This window comes from Moschus berezovskii, chromosome 9 (assembly GCF_049115385.1).
Source record: "Moschus berezovskii isolate FMDL1 chromosome 9, NW_MosBer_1.0, whole genome shotgun sequence".
NCBI lineage: Eukaryota > Metazoa > Chordata > Mammalia > Artiodactyla > Moschidae > Moschus > Moschus berezovskii.
In genome coordinates, this window is record NC_142468.1 from 101,146,333 (window position 1) to 101,164,199 (window position 17,867).

Consider the following 17,867-nt stretch of genomic DNA (forward strand, 5'->3'; position numbering starts at 1 on the left):
CTTTTATAATATTCAACTCTAATAAGGACTTATCCATAGCTAAATATTGACGATCATTCTCCACGCAGGTCTTATGCTGTGTATTTTATAACTTTCTTTAGTCATCTTTGGATCTTTAAGGATAATGGTCAGGGATGGCATTGACTAGTATAATCAGGATTGTCTAAAAATCATATTTTTATTTAATATTGTCCCATTTCATCAGAAATACAAGAGTGCTTTAAATATTAGGTTATTTTCCTTACCTATAAATTAATGTATGTATTGATGAATAGTAAATGGTTATGAAAAACCCTGAACTCAAAAAAAATCTTAATTATCTGAATACCTTTATAAAGGCTTTTAAAAAAAATTCCTCAAGCCCAATAGTTTCTATTTTAAGACAACTAGTCTTCATAGATGCCTTGAGCTGGGGTGACAGAAATGAGTGTTTTTTCTGTTGATTTCTGAGACTATAAGTTTTTTTGAGGTGGGGAATCTGGTTTTGTTCTTGGTCCTCTCCTGCTTAACCTGAGCAGAGAATCATTTGTCTGATAAGCAAAGTTTCTCTTCCCAGCATGCTTGGTTTTAGATTGTAGATTGAGGAGGTGGTTGGGGAACGTGATGCGGGAGCTGGAAGTTTAAGCTGGAGGCTCAGGGGCTACCACCGTGACAGTTCTGAAGTTGGTTAGGTTCTGGAACATGTTGCAGTCCATTTCCACAGTGAGCCTCTGGTGCCCCACCTTCATTGGCATGAACTCGAGTTGGGTGCGCAAAGTGTTTCTGGGCTGCACCGAATTCACTCTGAAATAGAAGAAAAGAAACGTCCTAGTTCTGTCTCAGGGCCATTCCTTTGCTGGTCCCAGTGAATCTGATGCTTACCTGCTTACAGACCCTGAAGAAATAAACATGTCAGTACCCAGCTGTTAAAACAGAGGAGGTTGGAAGAGGGTGGAAGGCAGGAGCCTCCATGGTGAGCAGCTGTATGGCTGAGAAGAGAAACATCCTATTCCAAGGGCTTCCAGGTTGCATCTGTTGTTTCATCACCTGTGACTTCAGTCTGGGCCCATTCTTGGTAATAGTAGGCTTGTGAAAACTATGGTTTTAGAATCCTCGTTGCTAACTGCAGCGGGTGTAGTGGGCATACTGAGACGTCAGGATGCCGGCAGCTGCTGTTTGGAGGCCTATCAGCAGCTTTCTTGTCTACCTGTGGACCTTCATATGGTGACTGAGCACATAGTGCAGATTTCTTTTGAGAAGCTTTATCTTAACAATCTATCTGGGAGACCACAGAAGTCTGGTTAAATGCTGGCAGTCCTTCTGACAACTTATGGCCAAGAGTGACTGAGTTTCTTGAGGCTGAGGTGGTGGCTCAACAACCACACAACCTGTCAGGGACCTCGGGGTTGTAGGAATAGGCATCGTGAACTCTAAACTGTATGTGTGTGTTTAGTGGAGGATGCTGTGGACCTGATGAGAGAAGGAGCAATGATTAACAGAGATACTTGCAACATCTAAAGCCAACAAGGTGCTAATAACCTAGATTATACAGGGTTTGTGTGTATGAATATATGTGTGTATATATATACCCACAGATCAACAAGGAAAAAAGGAACGGCAAAAAAAGTGGGCAAAGTTAAGGAACTATACAGAGGAGGAAATGGAAAAGGCTAATAAACATGAAGAGTTGCAAATTAAAACAATGATGAGATGTTATTTTATTCCTGTTAGACTGGATTAAAAGAGAAAACTGTGTATTGCCAAGAATGGAGGAATGGTAAGAATATAGAAGCTGTCAAGTACTGCTGGAGGGAACTGCAGCTATTCTACAAACCAATCTGGTAGCATGTGGTCAAACCAGGTCTTATCCCATGTCTCAGCAACTCCGTTCCTGTGTATTTACCCCCCGACACACACATTTTCAAGCAGGTGATAAGGGAATGTGTGTACTTGCGGTGTCTGAGAGTTGGAGGCACTGTGGAGTGGTGTGGTGGGAAGCAGGGGTATACGTGACGGAGGAATTTGTAACAGAAGCAATGGACGACCTGTGGGTGAGTGAAAACCTGTTCTGAGTGAAATGAATTAGACCTGACATTTATATAGTTTAAAAATACAGGCTCGAGAAGCAACAGTACACATTGTACACATACTAAGACAAGGATCTGAGAGAATGGGAGTAGGGAATAGGAGTAAAGGGATGTGGAAATGAAATCCTGTGCTGTGTTGTCACTGGTAGAGTGCAGCTCCTGCCTGTGATGTTCCCTAACCCCCTCACCTGCGCTCATCAGTAATCCCCAGGCCCTCTCTGCATGACCAGGGCCTCAGCCAGCATCAGGTGCCCAAGGGGCACAGAGCCCCCCTCTCTCCTGTACCCAGTAAACACTGGTGGCCCCAGGGTGAGAGAGGCCCTGATCTTTTAGTTCAACTCCGGCAGGTATTTGCTCTGTCCTCATGGACATAGCAAACAGAGTGTCATCAGTCTTGGGTTCCTGCCATTCTTTACTGTTTGAGCCACCAGGGAAGCCCAGGCTCTTCCTCTCTGACGGTGAGACACTTCTGTGGGAGGAGAAGCTGGTGGTCTCTTACCTGTAGCTCTTCTCTCTGTGAATGAGCCCCCTTCCGAAGATGGAGATCACACAGTCTTCCAAGGGAACATCGAGGGGCTTATGGATGCTGACCAAGGCCATCAGGGGCTGATGTTGCTCTGCTGTCTCTGGCATCTATGGGGGATCCCAAGAGCACAGAGCTGTAGTCACGCCTTCCCCTCCTGGCTACCGTCCTGAACCCTTTCTTGGTTATTCTCCTATCTCTACCATCCTCACCTAAACTCGACTGCTGACTTCCCTCCCCTCTACGTGGTCTTCTGAATGTCCTCTCAGCCTTGATCCATCACTGACAACACTGATGGTGCCTTTCCTTCACTTGGAAACCTTGGATGGTTTCGTATTGTCTTCAGAATTCAGCTTTGATTGGCCTTCAGAGCCCGTCACAATCTAACCCCAATCTATCCGGGGCTCATCTGTCCTACCCCTGACTCCACCCTAGCCTCTGTGGACAGTTTCCCAGCCCCAGCACAGCCCCCAGGCTCCCTTCCTTTGGGCCTCTTTACTCAGTCTTCCATCTGCAATGGCCTTCTCCCTCCTCTGCACTGAAAGCTCACCTATTGTTCAAAGCCTGACACAAATGCCACCTCCTCCATGAGGTGTTCCCAAACCCCCAGCCGGAAATAGGCCTCTTTACTTCACTTGTGCCAGAGTGACTTTGCTCCTCTGAAAGCTGGTACATAGACCACATGTGGTGGCACCCTTGCCCAACTGTAACCCCCTCCAGGGCAGAGACCAAGTCACATTCATTTTGGTCCGAGTACACATGTGGAAAGAGGACTGGACTAAGAGCCCTAAGCCTCTAAGACAGGCCATTTTTAAGATCTGTAGGCATGATGCTTTCCTCATCTGAATAACGGGAAGAGTTCACCTCCCAGGGCTGTTGTATTCAAAGAAGTAAAACGTGAAAATACACTGGTATTGTATAAAGTGCTAAATGACCGTAGGCTATTATCTTTGTAAGTTTGGAGGCAGCCACTGAGAAGACTCCGATTTTAGAAACCTTTACTTAAAGTGGAAAGATTTAAATCTTAGTATCATCTATAAGAAATCATCTCTTTCAAGAGAAGGAGCTCTCAACCCAGCATTTCCTGATAGTTTCTTCAGCACGGTCACCTGCTCTGAAGCTTGAGGGGCTCTGTTCTTTCTGAATAGCAGCAAACACAGCGACTTGGGGAAGGACCGGTGCCAACCTCGATGGCAAGGTATGGTCTGCAAATGGCGATGTCTTGCTGGGCGAAGCAGGTAAGGCTGGAGTGCGTTGCCATGGCAGTGAGTCTGAGGAAGCTATTCTCTGGCAGGCTTTGTTCAAAATTGGAGTTGAACAGGGAGGTAGAGATTTTCTTAGCTGAAACACGTAACAGGGGGAGTCAGGGACCAGGAGTGCCCCAGAGACAAGCAGTGGTTTCACACATGACTCCCAGGAATCAGGGCCTCACTGACGCCAGAAAGATGCCTCGTTCCTCACAGCAATTTCAGAAGGAACTCGCTCAAGAACCCACCCAAAAGGACTTGGCTGGCGGTCCAGTGGTTAGGACTCCGTGGTCCCAAGGCAGGGGGTCCAGGTTCAACCCCCAGTCAGGAAACAACAATTCCCACATTCCACCACCAAGAGCCCGCATGCTGCAACTAAGACCAGGGGCAGCCAAAATAAAACAACGAGCAACCCATCCAAGACCAGCATCAGCACCATGGGCACAACACTCTTGGCAGACCGCCTCCACAGGGCTCTGGAAAGGGCCCTGTGGACGACAAGTGGAGCCTCAGTCCCCTTGTCTAGTAGTAACACCTACCTGGCGGGGTGGCTTCTGGTTCATGAGGCAGTTGTTAAGTGCTGGCCTCAGACCTGCCACCCAGTCACGGCTGGATATACGCTTGCTTGGTCCCCTCCCCTTCTCTGCTTCTGTTCTTTCCCGTTTGCAGAGAAAATGAAGCCAGCTTCCCTCCTCGCCACTGCCTCCAGGGCGCGGCCCCCTCTGTGCGCAGATCCTGTCCTCTGCTTTTTAGATCAGTGCTCCATCCCAACGCCACCGCTGCTTAGCTGTGTAACTGTGGGCAGTTTAGTTAACTTTCTGTGTCTTGGTCTCCTCATCTGTAAAGCGGGATGATAATGGTTCCTGCCTCATAAGGTCATTATGAGGATAAATGAGATAATGCATACAGAACACTTAACATCATGTTTGCCGAAAATAAGTGCTCAGTAAATGTGAGCTGTAATTATTCTAGTTGTGTCTCATTTCCTCAGAGGTTGCACCATCGATTATAACCCATCTCTCCTGAGGCTTTGTCTTTTTCTCTCTATTAATTCTTCTTCAGCATGTAAGCAGGTTCTGCTCTCTGTCATCTTAAAACAAAGAACACCTTCCCTTTCCCGAGTGTCCCCGTCTGCCACCCAGCCTCTCTTCTTTTTCCATCCATTCTTCCAGGAAGGACTGCGTACCTTGTCTCACCTCCTCAGCTCTCGGTCAGTTTAAGCCCCAGGATCCTACTGCTTCTCCACCGACCTCCCTGTCAGTAGAGGCTTCCCCGCCCTGACCTCTCCCAGCCCCTCCGCTGGCCGTGCTGGGCTCCCCCTCCTCCTCTCTGACTTAGTCTCTCCCTCTAGGTCTCCCTGTCTGCTGCCTGCACGCTGGTGCTGCCTGGGTTTCCTCCTCACCCTCTCATTTTCTCAGCCCTTCCCCACTCGCCCCTGCCCCCATCCAGGACTTTATCCAAAATACCAGGTTTAGGTTTCCAGCTGCCTACTGTCCATCACAGCTCAGATGTCTTCTGGGATTTCAAACCCAACATGCAACAAACAGAACGCGTCATCTTTCTCCCCAAACCTGTTCTTTCCCATTGGCCCTACTTTAGAGGCTCATCCAAACTGGAAGCACCTTCTAGCCGCATACACAAGTTCAATCTAGCCCACTTCTATAATATGACTTCATTTGAAAAGTTTTGCTAGTTTACTTTGTCCTTCGATTTTTTCAAAACCTTCCAACTTTAATCTGTGGTTGTTGGATACACATGAGATACACATTAGAATCATATGGGAAGCTTTAAAAATTCCCAATGCCAAGCCACACCCCAAGTCAATTAAAACAGACTCCGACCGAGAAACCTAAGAATCAGTATATTTAAAATTCTCCAGGTGATTCAACATACAGACAAGGCTGAGATACATGACTCTAATATGACCCCTTCCATTCCATTCTACCAAAAGTTCTTTTTCAAAAATGAATTTCTAATCCCATTGACTCCTCTGGTTAAAACCTTTTACCAGCTCCGCATTGCCCAGAGAATAAAACCCAACTCTTGAGCAGCATCTATAAGCCACTTCAAGATCTGGCCCAGTCTGGCTCTCACGCAACTCCCCCACTCCACTCCTCCCACTCTTGGAAAGGGAACACGGTGGAAAGACTGGAGGCAGGGGGACCAGTCAGGAGGGAGCTGCAATCATGTAAACAAGCTCTATTCCACTGATTCTCTTGCCTGCACATTGGAGTCACCCAGGGACTTAACAATATTTTTGATGTTTGGGTCAAATTGTGGAGTTTCTGACTTAATTGGTCTGGGGTGCAGGGTGAGCATCAAACTTCCCCCAGTTGGTTCTTACATGCAGCAAAGTTGGAGAACTTTTCCATGAGAACTAGAGCAGAACTAGCTGCTCTAGTCCAGGGAATTTCAACCCTAGAATAACACAGGGAGCTCTGAAAAAGTCCAGTGCCTGGATCCGGCTCCAGATCAATTACATAAGATTCTCAAGGAGGAGGAAGAACCTGGGCATATGTCCCTTCTGCCTGGAAAGCCCATGACTCACTTCTCTGTCTGACACTGCCTTACTCATCCTTCAAGACCCAGGGCAGCCTGATTTACCTGGGGGCAGCCTGCTCCTGCCTGGGAGAGATGCTAATCCACCACTGTACTGTGCTTACTTCGTCAAACACTTCTTACCCTGCTCCACAGTCTGTTGACTCAAACGACTACAATCAGAATTGTGGGTTTTGTTTTTCCTGTGTGAAGCTCAGTAAATATGTAGTGAATGAGACAGAGAGCGAGCGAGCCCTTCAGGAACTAGAAACCATGTCTTCAAATCTGCAGGCGTTGCTGGATGGCTGCTGCCATACAGGTGGGAGCTGGGTGTGTAGAGTGTTGGGAAGGGGCCCCAGAGCGTTACCTGAGTTGGCACTGAGTGTAAGGACAGACTTCTTCCTCCAGAGCTTGGCAGCAAGGACGCCATTGTAGGACACTGCCTGCAGCCCGACTGCCAGCTGCACTTCCTTCTCCTGGTCCCTGGGCTTTAACAAGTTCACAGAGAACTCTACATTCTTTCCCAGGGCTAGGGAACTCGGTGCTTTCAAAAAGAGATGTAGAGGATCATCAGTCTCACAACAAGGAGGATAGATGGCACCATCTTTCTTGTGTTTCATTACGTATTTCTGGACTTCCTCCAGCACCACTTTTTCTTGAGAAGATCCTGAAGAATGGAATAAACAAAGCAGGCCTCTTACCCAGCAGGTATAGACTCTTCTAATAAAAGCTCAGGATTAAGGTTCATTGACCCACTACTGCTCAAATTGCCCAAGGCCACAAGAGCCTTGCAAACCTCTTGCGCCACGTGTAGTTAAAAGAAAGGTTTGTGTTAGACAAACTCACCACAGATACAGTGTGTCTCTTCCAAGTCACTCAGGGGTCAAGTTCTTCAAGTACTGTGAATTTGCCCCTTGAACGGTGGGAAAGCTAGTTTTTGCCCAAGTTGCAGGAACTTGTATTTTCCTAAGTGAGGGAGTTTGGACTTATTCCAAGGGAAATGGAGGCCATGGAATATTCTGGAGCAGGAATATTCTGTCACATAAACATATCTGTGTCCTGGGAAGCTCACTCTGGAAACTGTAAGTTAGAGATGGAATAATGATGGGGAAACTGGAGGCAGGGGTCCAGTTAGGAGGCTACTATAATCCTCTAGAAAAGAGATGATGAGGCCCTGAGTGACCTGCAGGCAACGGGGAAGGAGATGAGGAGATGGGGGTGAGGGTGCCATTGGGCGGCTCAAGAACAGTGCAGGCCTTCTTGTTTGGACAAATGGGAGGACAGGGCCGCGGGGCACTCTAATAACTAATATGGAGGGGAATCCACAGGGAGGGTGGGGAGTGTTGGAATACAGCAGGAGACAGAGAATATTTCCTGGCAGCTGGGCTTGGTTTTTCTTTTGTCTTTGGCCATGCCACATGTGACATATGGGATCTTAGCTTCCCAACCAGGGATTAACCCCCTGCAGTAGAAGTGCAGAGTCTTAACCACTGGACCACCAGGGAAGTCACCTGGGCTTGGTATTAAGTATTCTGTTCTATAGCAGTAGTTCTCAGCTGGGGACAATTTTGCCCCCAGGGGACATTTGGAAATGTCAGGAGACATTTCTGGTTGTCACAACTGGTGGTGCTGGTTGAGGAGGGGCTGGCATCTAGAGGAGAGAGACCAGGAAGGCTTCTGAATGTCCCAGGTCGCACAGCCTCCCAGAGAGCAAAGATATCTGGTCCAAAATGTGAGTAAAGTCAAACAAGGTTGAGCAGTCCTGTTTTATGTGATGGGGAGCGGACAGCACGTCTCCCTGACCTGCATGTGTCTGGCCCATTCCTTTCCCTCTGTTGCTGTTTGGGGCCCTCTTCCACCTGGTGCGTGCATACTAAATTGCTTCAGTCGTCTCCAACCCTTTGCAATCCCACAGACTGCATCCGTTCAGTCTGTCCAAGGGATTTTTCTGGGCAAGAAAACGAGTGGGTTGCCATTTCCTACTCCAGGGGATCTTCCCGACCCAGGGATCGAACTGGCATCTCCTACATTGGTGGGCAGATTCTTTACCTCTGAGCCACCTGAGAGGACCCCCACTGCCTGGTACCTTCAGGATACTTGTAGTTCTGTGTGATGTCCTCACGGCGGTCACCGTCCACATTCTCGGTGCTATTATTGCCAAAATCCTTAGGGTTGCAGTCAGTCAACTCCAGGGTCCCGTCCTCACGGCACCTCCAGACCACACATGAGGCATTTATGGAGGCAAAAATGTCTGCTGCTGCAGGCTCAGCTGCACTATCCCCTCCTTGACCGCTCTGACTGGGACCAGATCACAGGCCTCCAGGACTGAGGGAGAGAAACGTCAGTGAGTGAGAGGAACCACAGCCAGACCTTGGCTTCGGTCAGAGCAGCCAAACCTCTGTCCCCATCCTAACGCCCTGTTGCCCCTCTGCTGGAATCAAGGTCAGAGGTGGGCACTAGGCAGGGTTTCTGAGGGCACAGAGGAGGTGAGGCTCACTTGTAGTGACAAAGCTTTTTGGTCATGGTCTATGGCAGGCGCCCTCTCAGAAGCTGGACGAGACCTCAGAGTTAGAGAGGACATGGGAGCTCCTAAGCCAGCTTGAGCGCAGACATGACAGGAGCAGGCTGCCTTTGTTGAGCACTTCCTGCGTGCCTGGCTCTGTGACTGTTCTGTTCCTGGGGGGCCTTGGGCCGGCATCCCACTGCTCACCATCAGTCCTGCCACCCCTTCTGTTTTAGGGGCTGCAGACCCACTATGGAACACCTGCTGCCCCTGCTTCCTCTCCAAGGGACTCCCTGTACTCTTGCAGCGCTGTGTAACCCAGGGGTCCTAGGCCCACCCCAGGCTTTACCTTCACCTCCTTTAAGAGCACTTGGGTATAGAATCTGCCATCCGTCATAACCCTCAGGCAGAGCAGGCCGGGCCATCCAGCACTCCGTGGAAGTCTGGAAGATCCTGAAGCAAAGGGAACAATACAAGTTGGGGGGGGGGGGAAGTCCGGAAGCAGCCCTGGAGATGACAGAGCTGATACTGAGTGGCTGGGAGGACACTGCGGACGAGTGGTTCCAACACTCCCAGGAAGGGGCGTGCATCTCACATTCACCCTGACCTTCGGAATCCTGCCTTCCAGAATCCGGAAGGCCTATTCAAAGCAGGGCTGCTTGGGGCGGGGAGTTCCCGTGGATGAGAGCCTGCGGGTTTGGAGCCCTTTCAGGTCTGGGACGTCAGGCATCCCCTTTGGGCTTCTCACCAGGCTCTGCCTCTGTTGCCTTCTCCATTCCTCCGCCCCTCCTCGTTGTAGTACTCGTCTACCAGCAGGCCCCCACCGGTGCCCTGGGCGGAGGTGAAGGCGGTCACGACACGGGCAGGGATTCCCAGGGCTCGCAGCACTGCGGGCAAGCGGGCAGAGGGTCAGGGCACCAGAGAGGCCTGGGACGCGGGGGATGGGGTCTATGGCTAGCGTTCTCAGTGTCTCCTCTGGACACCGGGCACTTTCATGGTCCTAAATGCCAGGTGACATTGTGGAAAGAAGAGGCACGGGAGCTGACACCCGCCCGACCTAGGCTACGTGCAGGCCAAGTAATGAGAAACAGACAAGATACACAGCAGGTGGAGTGGACAGCGGGGGGCTTCAACAGAGCGCTGGGACTGGCTTTTCCGGGGCAGAGGCAGGCAGGAGCTTTGGGGAGTTTGGGAGCAGAGCTCGCCAGATGGGCCCAGCTTTGCTGAATCTGGGAAAAGGAGCAGAAGTTGGTTGGGAGGAGTGGCTGGGGAAAAGCCGTCTTGGCCAGATGGCGCATGGGAAGCAGGCACAGGTGTGGTGGAGGTGGGGGATGCTGCGGAGTGGAGGCAGTGGCTGCTTTTGGAGATGTCACGGGGCAGGGGGGACCGGGCAATGCAAGAAGCAAGGCAGACACTCTGTGCGGTAGCCAAGGTGACTTGCCTGGGTGTGGCAGGCAAGTCTGCTCTGTACCTGTGCAAGCAGCAGCTGCCAACACCCAGGCCTGACCCTCGTACATGGGCCTCCCATGACCAGTGACCCTCTGTCGCAGGATGGGCGCACTGTCCCGGCGCTTGTTCAGCAAGGCCCTTTCCTCCATAGTCTGGATCTTCGCAGTGAGCAGGACGAACTTCTCCTTAAGAACGTGCAGCTGTTTGGGGAAATGTGTGGATGTTTATGGGGGTGAGTAGGGAGGGCTCCGGCTTCTCAGGTGGCGCTAATGGTAAAGATCCCGCCTGCCAATGCAGGAGTTGAAAGAAACATGTGTTCAATCCCCGGGTGGGGAAGATCCCCTTGAGGAGGGCATGGAAACCCACTCCAGTATTGCCTGGAGAATCCCACGGACAGAGGAGCTTGGTGGGCTATAGGGTCGCAAAGAACCGGACACAACTGAAGTGACTTAGTACGCCCGTAGCAAGGGCTCATCAAAGTTCTCCAGGCATGGTGAACAGATCACCTGTATGGAAATCACCTGGAACTTGTTAAACCTGCATGTTCCTGGGCTCCACCCTCACCCACTGGGATGGTGTCTGGGAAACATTTGTAACAAGTCCTTCAGAAGCAGGGGTTCGTGAGCCATGAAAATGAAAGTGTTAGTCGCTCAGTCGTGTCCGATTCTTGTGACCCCATGGACTGTAGCCCCCCAGGCTCCTTTGTCCATGGGATTCTGCAGGCAAGAATACTGGAGTGGGTTGTCATTCCCTTCTCCAGGGGATCTTCCTGACCCAGGGGTTGAAACCTGGATCGAACCCAGGTCTCCCGCATTGCAGGCAGATTCTTTACTCTGTGAGCCCCCAGGGAAGCCCATAGTGGCAAATGAAACTCAGGACACGAGAGCAGCAGGAGGGCTGCCCCTCGCTGGAGGCTTTCACTGTTCCTTGGTCTGCCTGGCCCTGATTCTTCGAGTGTTTGCACCTGGGGCCTTGAGGCCCACGTTTCCTCCTCCTCGCAGGCTAGCGCTGTCCCTCACCACCTCCTCAGAGGAGAGGGTTGAGCCACATGAGGAAAGAGAGAACACATTACTCCTGTGAGAGAACTTTTGAAGGACAATAGGAAAGGACCAGGCCACCTTCATGGGAATAATTTAGAAATGAAAACAAGTTCCTTTGACTGCCTTATCCCCAAACCACAGGTAAGATGGAACTGACCCCCTTCTTCCCAGGGACCTAAGCTACCTGCCAGGGCTGGGGGTGAGGAGGCAGGGAGAGGGAGGTCTCAAGGAAACCCAGGTCAGTTTTAGTCCTCGCTGGCTTGTGACCTGAGGGAGGACCCCCTCCTGTCATTTCTCTCCCCGCTGGATGCTACTGTCTGCCCCTCCTCACTCAGACCCTCCTCCAGGGACTGTCCCCTGCACTCTGGGAGGAGGGGACCATTCGTGAGTAAAAAACTTCTGGGGCCCTAGACGGGGGCAGCTCTGGCAGAGGACTGGAGACGGTAGCTTGCTGTCTGCAGTACCACATCAGGCCCACTGTTGATGGGACCTGCAGCCTCTATGGCTGGTGGGAGTTTTGGGGTTGGTGTGAATGCCCTAGGCCTCACTTATTCAGAAGCATCTGGCCCACCTAACTTTTGGACAGAACTGTGTGGGGCACCCAGCACCATTAGTGTTCCTACTGTGGGCCAGATCACCTGGGGGCATCTCAGTGCAGCATGGCTGCTGCAGTAGGAAGGGCAAGCCGCCCTCCCAGCATCTGGGCACATATCTGGTTCTAACTTGAATCCAAATGCCTGGGGTCTACCTGAGCCGAATCCAGGTGGTAGAGTGATGGCAGGGGACACTGCCATCCTTATGGTTAGAGGTTAGAGGTCGGGGTGTTACCACTTCCCATCGCTGCACTCAGGAGCCACCTGAGTGTAGAAAAGCTACAGTTACAAATCCCATCACCATAGAGGAGAAATTTGTGTGAAGGGACAAGTACCAGTGTCCAGTACCAGGCACTGTGGTATCCTCTCCAAAACCAGTAGTAGCAGATACATACCTGGGGAAAATATCTGAGTTGTACACAAAGGCCGGCTGCATGTTGATGGTGGTGGTCTCAGACAGGGGATCTGGCAAACCTGAATCCATTATGCTTCTTCTGGGTAGCTGGACTGCAGAAGAGGTTAGCTTTTTATCTTGTGCTAGGGCTAATGGGTTTCCCAGTGGAATAGACTTGTTAGGCTTCTTCCTATTGTTGGCCCCAGATGTGGGCTAAAGGGTGAGTTCTGAGTCCAAGTTTCTGGGTTTCAAGCTTCACTTGAAATGTGGGTACCTCTGATGACCAACTCCACAGGTAAATAAGTCGAGGCTTGGGTCCAGGCATTGCTGCCACTGGGTGCTGTGTTCTCACAACCAAGAACAGCCACGTGATATGGGTAGTGGTTCTCCTTGGAGTCAGAGGTAGACTGGAAAATAACAGTCTGAGGAGCAGGTGTGGTTTCTATAGCATCTGTGTCAAAGACTGGTTTGGCATCTGTCGCGATGCCATCTGCTGGAGCATAGATAACTGCCAAAGCCATAGGTGGGGGCTGGGGAAAACAGGAGCTGAAGCCATAGATGTGGGGCTGGGGAAAAAGGAACTGAAGCCACAGATGTGGGGTTGGGGAAAACAGGAGCTGAAGCCATGGATGAGGGGTTGGGGGAAACAGGGGCTGAAGCTATAGTTGGGGGGCTGGGGGAGGCAGGACCCAAAGTCATAATTTGAGAACTGAGGGAAACAGCCAAAGTCCTAGATGGGGGGGGGATGTGAGGGAAGACAGGACACAAAGCCATAGATGGGGGGGGGTGAGGGAAGACAGGACACAAAGCCATAGATGGGGGGGTGAGGGAAGACAGGACACAAAGCCATAGATGGGGGGGTGGGACAGGGGAGACAGCGGCCGGACCCAAGAGGGAGGGATGGGGAAGACATAGGCTGGAGTTCTAGATAGTGGGCCTGGGGAAACCAGGACCCAAGGCCGCAGGTGGGGGCCCGGGAAAGACGGCAGCCGGAGCCCCAGACGAGGGCCCGGGGAACACGGCAGCCGGAGCCCCAGACGAGGGCCCGGGGAAGACGGCAGCCGGAGCCCCAGACGAGGGCCCGGGGAAGACGGCAGCCGGAGCCCCAGATGAGGGCCCGGGGAAGACGGCAGCCGGAGCCCCAGCGCGGCTGGAGACCATGGGCACAAATGAGAGTGTTGTGCGTGGTCTCTGTGCAGTGTGTGTCTGCTGCACCCCAATCCCTGGGGGAGACCGAAAAATCATAGCTTTAGAAGGGGGTGTAGTGTCCATGGCTGTGATGCCCGGATCTGAAGAAGACGGGGAGGTCACACTTCCAGATGCCGGGACTGTGGTGGGAAAAGGGATGGCAGTAGCAGGGATGGGCTGCACAGTTAGAACAGAGAAGGCAGCCGGAGTCCCTGATGAGGGCCCGGGGAAGACGGCAGCCGGAGCCCCAGATGGGGACCCGGGGAAGACGGCAGCTGGAGCCCCAGATGAGGGCCCGGGGAAGACGGCAGCCGGAGCCGCAGGTGGGGGCCCGGGGAAGACGGCAGCCGGTGCCCCAGGTGGGGGCCCGGGGAAGACGGCAGCCGGAGCCCCAGATGAGGGCCCGGGGAACACGGCAGCCGGAGCCCCAGATGATGGCCCGGGGAACACGGCAGCCGGAGCCCCAGATGGGGGCCCGGGGAAGACGGCAGCCGGAGCCCCAGATGATGGCCCGGGGAACACGGCAGCCGGAGCCCCAGACGGGGGCCCGGGGAAGACGGCAGCCAGAGCCCCAGACGATGGCACGGGGAAGACGGCAGCCGGAGCCCCAGACGAGGGCCCGGGGAAGACGGCAGCCGGAGCCCCAGACGAGGGCCCGGGGAAGACGGCAGCCGGAGCCCCAGACGAGGGCCCGGGGAAGACGGCAGCCGGAGCCCCAGCGCGGCTGGAGACCATGGGCACAAATGAGAGTGTCGTGCCTGGTGCAGTGTGTGTCTGCTGCACCCCAATCCCTGGGGGAGACCGAAAAATCATAGCTTTAGAAGGGGGTGTAGTGTCCATGGCTGTGATGTCTGGATCTGAAGAAGACGGGGAGGTCACACTTCCAGATGCCGGGACTGTGGTGGGAAAAGGGACGGCAGTAGCAGGGATGGGCTGCACAGTTAGAACAGAGAAGGCAGCCGGAGTCCCTGATGAGGGCCCGGGGAAGACAGCAGCCGGAGCCCCAGATGAGGGCCCGGGGAAGACGGCAGCCGGTGCCGCAGGTGGGGGCCCGGGGAAGACAGCAGCCGGAGCCCCAGATGATGGCCCGGGGAACACGGCAGCCGGAGCCCCAGATGGGGGCCCGGGGAAGACGGCAGCCGGAGCCCCAGATGATGGCCCAGGGAAGACAACAGCCGGAGCCCCAGATGAGGGCCCGGGGAAGACGGCAGCCGGTGCCCCAGGTGGGGGCCCGGGGAAAACGGCAGCCGGAGCCCCAGATGATGGCCCGGGGAACACGGCAGCCGGAGCCCCAGGTGGGGGCCCGGGGAAGACGGCAGCCGGAGCCCCAGATGAGGGCCCGGGGAAGACGGCAGCCGGAGCCCCAGCGCGGCTGGAGACCATGGGCACAAATGAGAGTGTCGTGCCTGGTGCAGTGTGTGTCTGCTGCACCCCAATCCCTGGGGGAGACCGAAAAATCATAGCTTTAGAAGGGGGTGTAGTGTCCATGGCTGTGATGCCCGGATCTGAAGAAGACGGGGAGGTCACACTTCCAGATGCCGGGACTGTGGTGGGAAAAGGCACGGCAGTAGCAGGGATGGGCTGCACAGTCAGAACAGCGGGGGCGATGGGAGGGTTTGGAAGAGGGGTGAGTAAGGATAAGGGAGGGGGAGGATCTACACACATGGGTGTTGGGGATTCAGTTCTGTAGGAGGGTGGTGGTAAGGAGAGGGTTGGGGTGCTCAGTGGTTTGGAGAGGTCAGAAGTAAAAGGGGGTGCTGCTCTGACTGAACACCGAGTGCCTTCATCCTTCTTAAGGTTCATTCCCTCAATGGGATTGCAAACTGGAGGAAGACGAGCACGTGCAGCAATAGCAGCGTGAGAGTACACGGGGGCTGTGTGTCTTGCCCCCTGATCCAGACAAGTTGTCAGGCAAGGTGGACGGCCAGCCAGACTGAGGAATCTGGAGTTCCGGTCGGCCAAATTGCTGGTAGCAGGAGGGACCGCCAAAGTGTGACTGACCGGAATCAGGGAGCCTGTCGTCCCTGGGGCAGGCGGAGGGACACTGTGGCGTCGCATGGCCTTCCTTGCATCTTTCAGGATTTTGTTCCGCTGACGCTGCATGCTTTGTTTCAGGGTGCCCCAGGTTTTGGCGAGAGTCATGCCTGGAAGCTTCGGAGGAGGGGGAAGGTTGCTGCGACCCCACGGCAGAGGCAGCGGTGGTGGCACTGGTGGCAGCAGTGGCGGCAGTGGCAGAAAAAGCGGCACGGGTGTCTTCCGCTTGACGGGGTGCCTACTGCTGGCAGATCCCAGGGGCGAAGAGCTTCTCCGTGGGGTGTCTGAAGGTTGTTTATGCTGCAGCACCTTCCCGGAAATCAGTGACTCTGGGGAGCTGGGTCGGTGGTCTTCTCCCAGCACCTCTACTGGCCTCTCGAGCAGCAGGTTGCAGCACGGACCTGGGGCAGAGAGCACCGTGGCCAGGGGCCCAGGTTGCAAGGGAGGCTGGCCGTCTCCACCAGTGCCGGCTGAGCAGATGGCGGGGCTTCCGGAGGAATTCAGCCGAGACCCCTGGGCTTTCTCACGGAAGCTGCCTTCTGGGTGCACCGGAAGGAGGTTTGGAGGCTCAGGACTGCACTGCAGGGATGTGAGGACCCCGCTGGTCTCTTGGGGCCTGGGTGTCGCTGTCACATCCCCACTGTGGTACAGACCATCGTCCTGTCCTTCGGCCTCTGCGTGGCCTTCCTCCTTTGTCATGCCTTCCCTGGGCTCTTCTTGGGCCATCACCTCTCTCTCCTTTGCGCAAGGAAGTGGGAGGTGACTGGTTGCTACCAGCTTCCCAGGCTTGACCACCTGAGCAGGTAGCTCAGGTAGTGAACTCAGGAGCGTAGTTGCCCATACAGTATTGATTGCACACCAAAACGCCAGAGAATAGAGTGTGAAACTGGGAGAGTGCCTCCCTAGCTTCTGACTCCACTCGTGGTCAAGCATGCACTGGAGGGGGGAGTCCTCAGCCTGGCCTTTGTGATGAGTCCATGGTATACGTGTCACAGAGAAACTGTGCTGCGCGCGCGTGGGTGTGGCAAATTACAGGGCAAAGGGCAGGGCCCCAGCGCATGACCCCTCCCAGGCTCTCTAGCAGCTGAGACTTCCCACTGTGGGCGGCAGGTGTTTGGCACCAGAGGGGCCACCATGCAAAGACTGGTAAGGACTGTGGGGGCCTCCTCCTCCAGAGCTCATCCTGTCTAGCACCTCCTCATGCAGCCCCCTTGGTGCCTGCATTTGTATCGGTCAGCCCTTCCCTGCCTGTGTCTCAGAGGCCTGTGCAAAGCTGAGTGCAAGAGCCACCCATCCTGTCGGGGGGTGGTCCAGCACCTATGGGGACCTCCCCAGCTTCTCTGCGAGACCTGGAACCAGGAGCACCTTCTCCACTGCTGCTCCTCTGCCATCATCACCAGCCGGCAGGGAATGCAGAGCCCTCACCTGGCCGGATGCTGCCCCCCACAACCTCCCTTCCTGGCAGGTAAGGCTCTTCACGTCTTTTTAGAAATTTGGTACAACAGTTCGACTTTAGACTGGTCTTCAGGGTGTGCAGAGAGTGATGGCTTAGCCAGGATTTGAACCAAGCCTTCTCTGGGCTGTGGTGCCTCCTGGTCATCCATGCTTCATGTATGACTGTTCTTTTCTTGTACTCCTGATGACAATCAGCCCCAAGTGTCATACCGATAATGAGCCTATATCCTACCCTGTAGAGGTTTTCTTTTGCTCAGTTCATGAGTTGATCACCTACCGCACTGGGTTCTGATCTCAGAAGATGCAGGTGAGGGACCACCAGTTGTCAGCAGAGCACCAGCGGAGGTTTTCCCTTTGGTCTAGTTTGAAGAATCCAGATGTGTAAAGATTATAGTCTAGATAAAGCGTGGGCTTTCCTGAAAGAAATTTACCAGTGAATTATTCTGTATGGATTAGAAGCCAATTTCTATGGATGGCCTTCCTGGAGTATGTTCAGTGAGGCAACTCATTCACGTCTAGAAAGCAAACACATAATTTATTGCAGCTTCATAGCGGAGCACTGTGTCAGTTTAGAATAGTACAATTTGGTCACTGTGAGCATGTCAGCTTGGTCCACTCTTTACTACTATATATAATTCTAGAGATTCTTATGCCCAGGAGAGAAGACGCACTCTTGTGTGTCTAGGACAAGGGAAACATGTTATTATTCACAAGGTAGAAGCTTCAAAAGAATGGGAAAGAACTGAAAAATCCTAGTCTAACATGGCTTTATTGAGTTTAAATCTTGTTTCTTTGGCTTACTTCATTGGAGTGTTTTCCTTCTCCTGGGCTGACATG

General features: G+C 53.3%; 2 protein-coding genes across 2 annotated transcripts; both read right to left on the reverse strand.

Annotated features, from left to right (window-relative positions):
• Positions 1 to 620: 620 nt before the first annotated feature.
• LOC148776701 (protein 4.2-like) lies at positions 621 to 12,874 on the reverse strand. Its single transcript, XM_088840221.1, is given in 12 exon segments — positions 621 to 783; positions 2,566 to 2,699; positions 3,776 to 3,930; positions 6,742 to 7,041; positions 8,461 to 8,640; positions 8,643 to 8,699; positions 9,227 to 9,330; positions 9,626 to 9,764; positions 10,349 to 10,526; positions 11,310 to 11,400; positions 12,355 to 12,466; positions 12,628 to 12,874. Coding segments are annotated over 12 exon segments (1,860 nt in total).
• A 366-nt stretch (positions 12,875 to 13,240) lies between these two features.
• Positions 13,241 to 17,238, reverse strand: LOC148776702 (uncharacterized). Its single transcript, XM_088840222.1, has 4 exons — positions 17,001 to 17,238; positions 14,476 to 16,537; positions 13,751 to 14,265; positions 13,241 to 13,492 (listed from the first exon to the last, which is right to left on the reverse strand). The coding sequence occupies exons 1-4, from the start codon at positions 17,236 to 17,238 to the stop codon at positions 13,278 to 13,280; spliced, it is 3,030 nt and encodes a 1,009-aa protein (XP_088696348.1). The 3' UTR covers positions 13,241 to 13,277.
• Between the last annotated feature and the right edge of the window lie 629 nt (positions 17,239 to 17,867).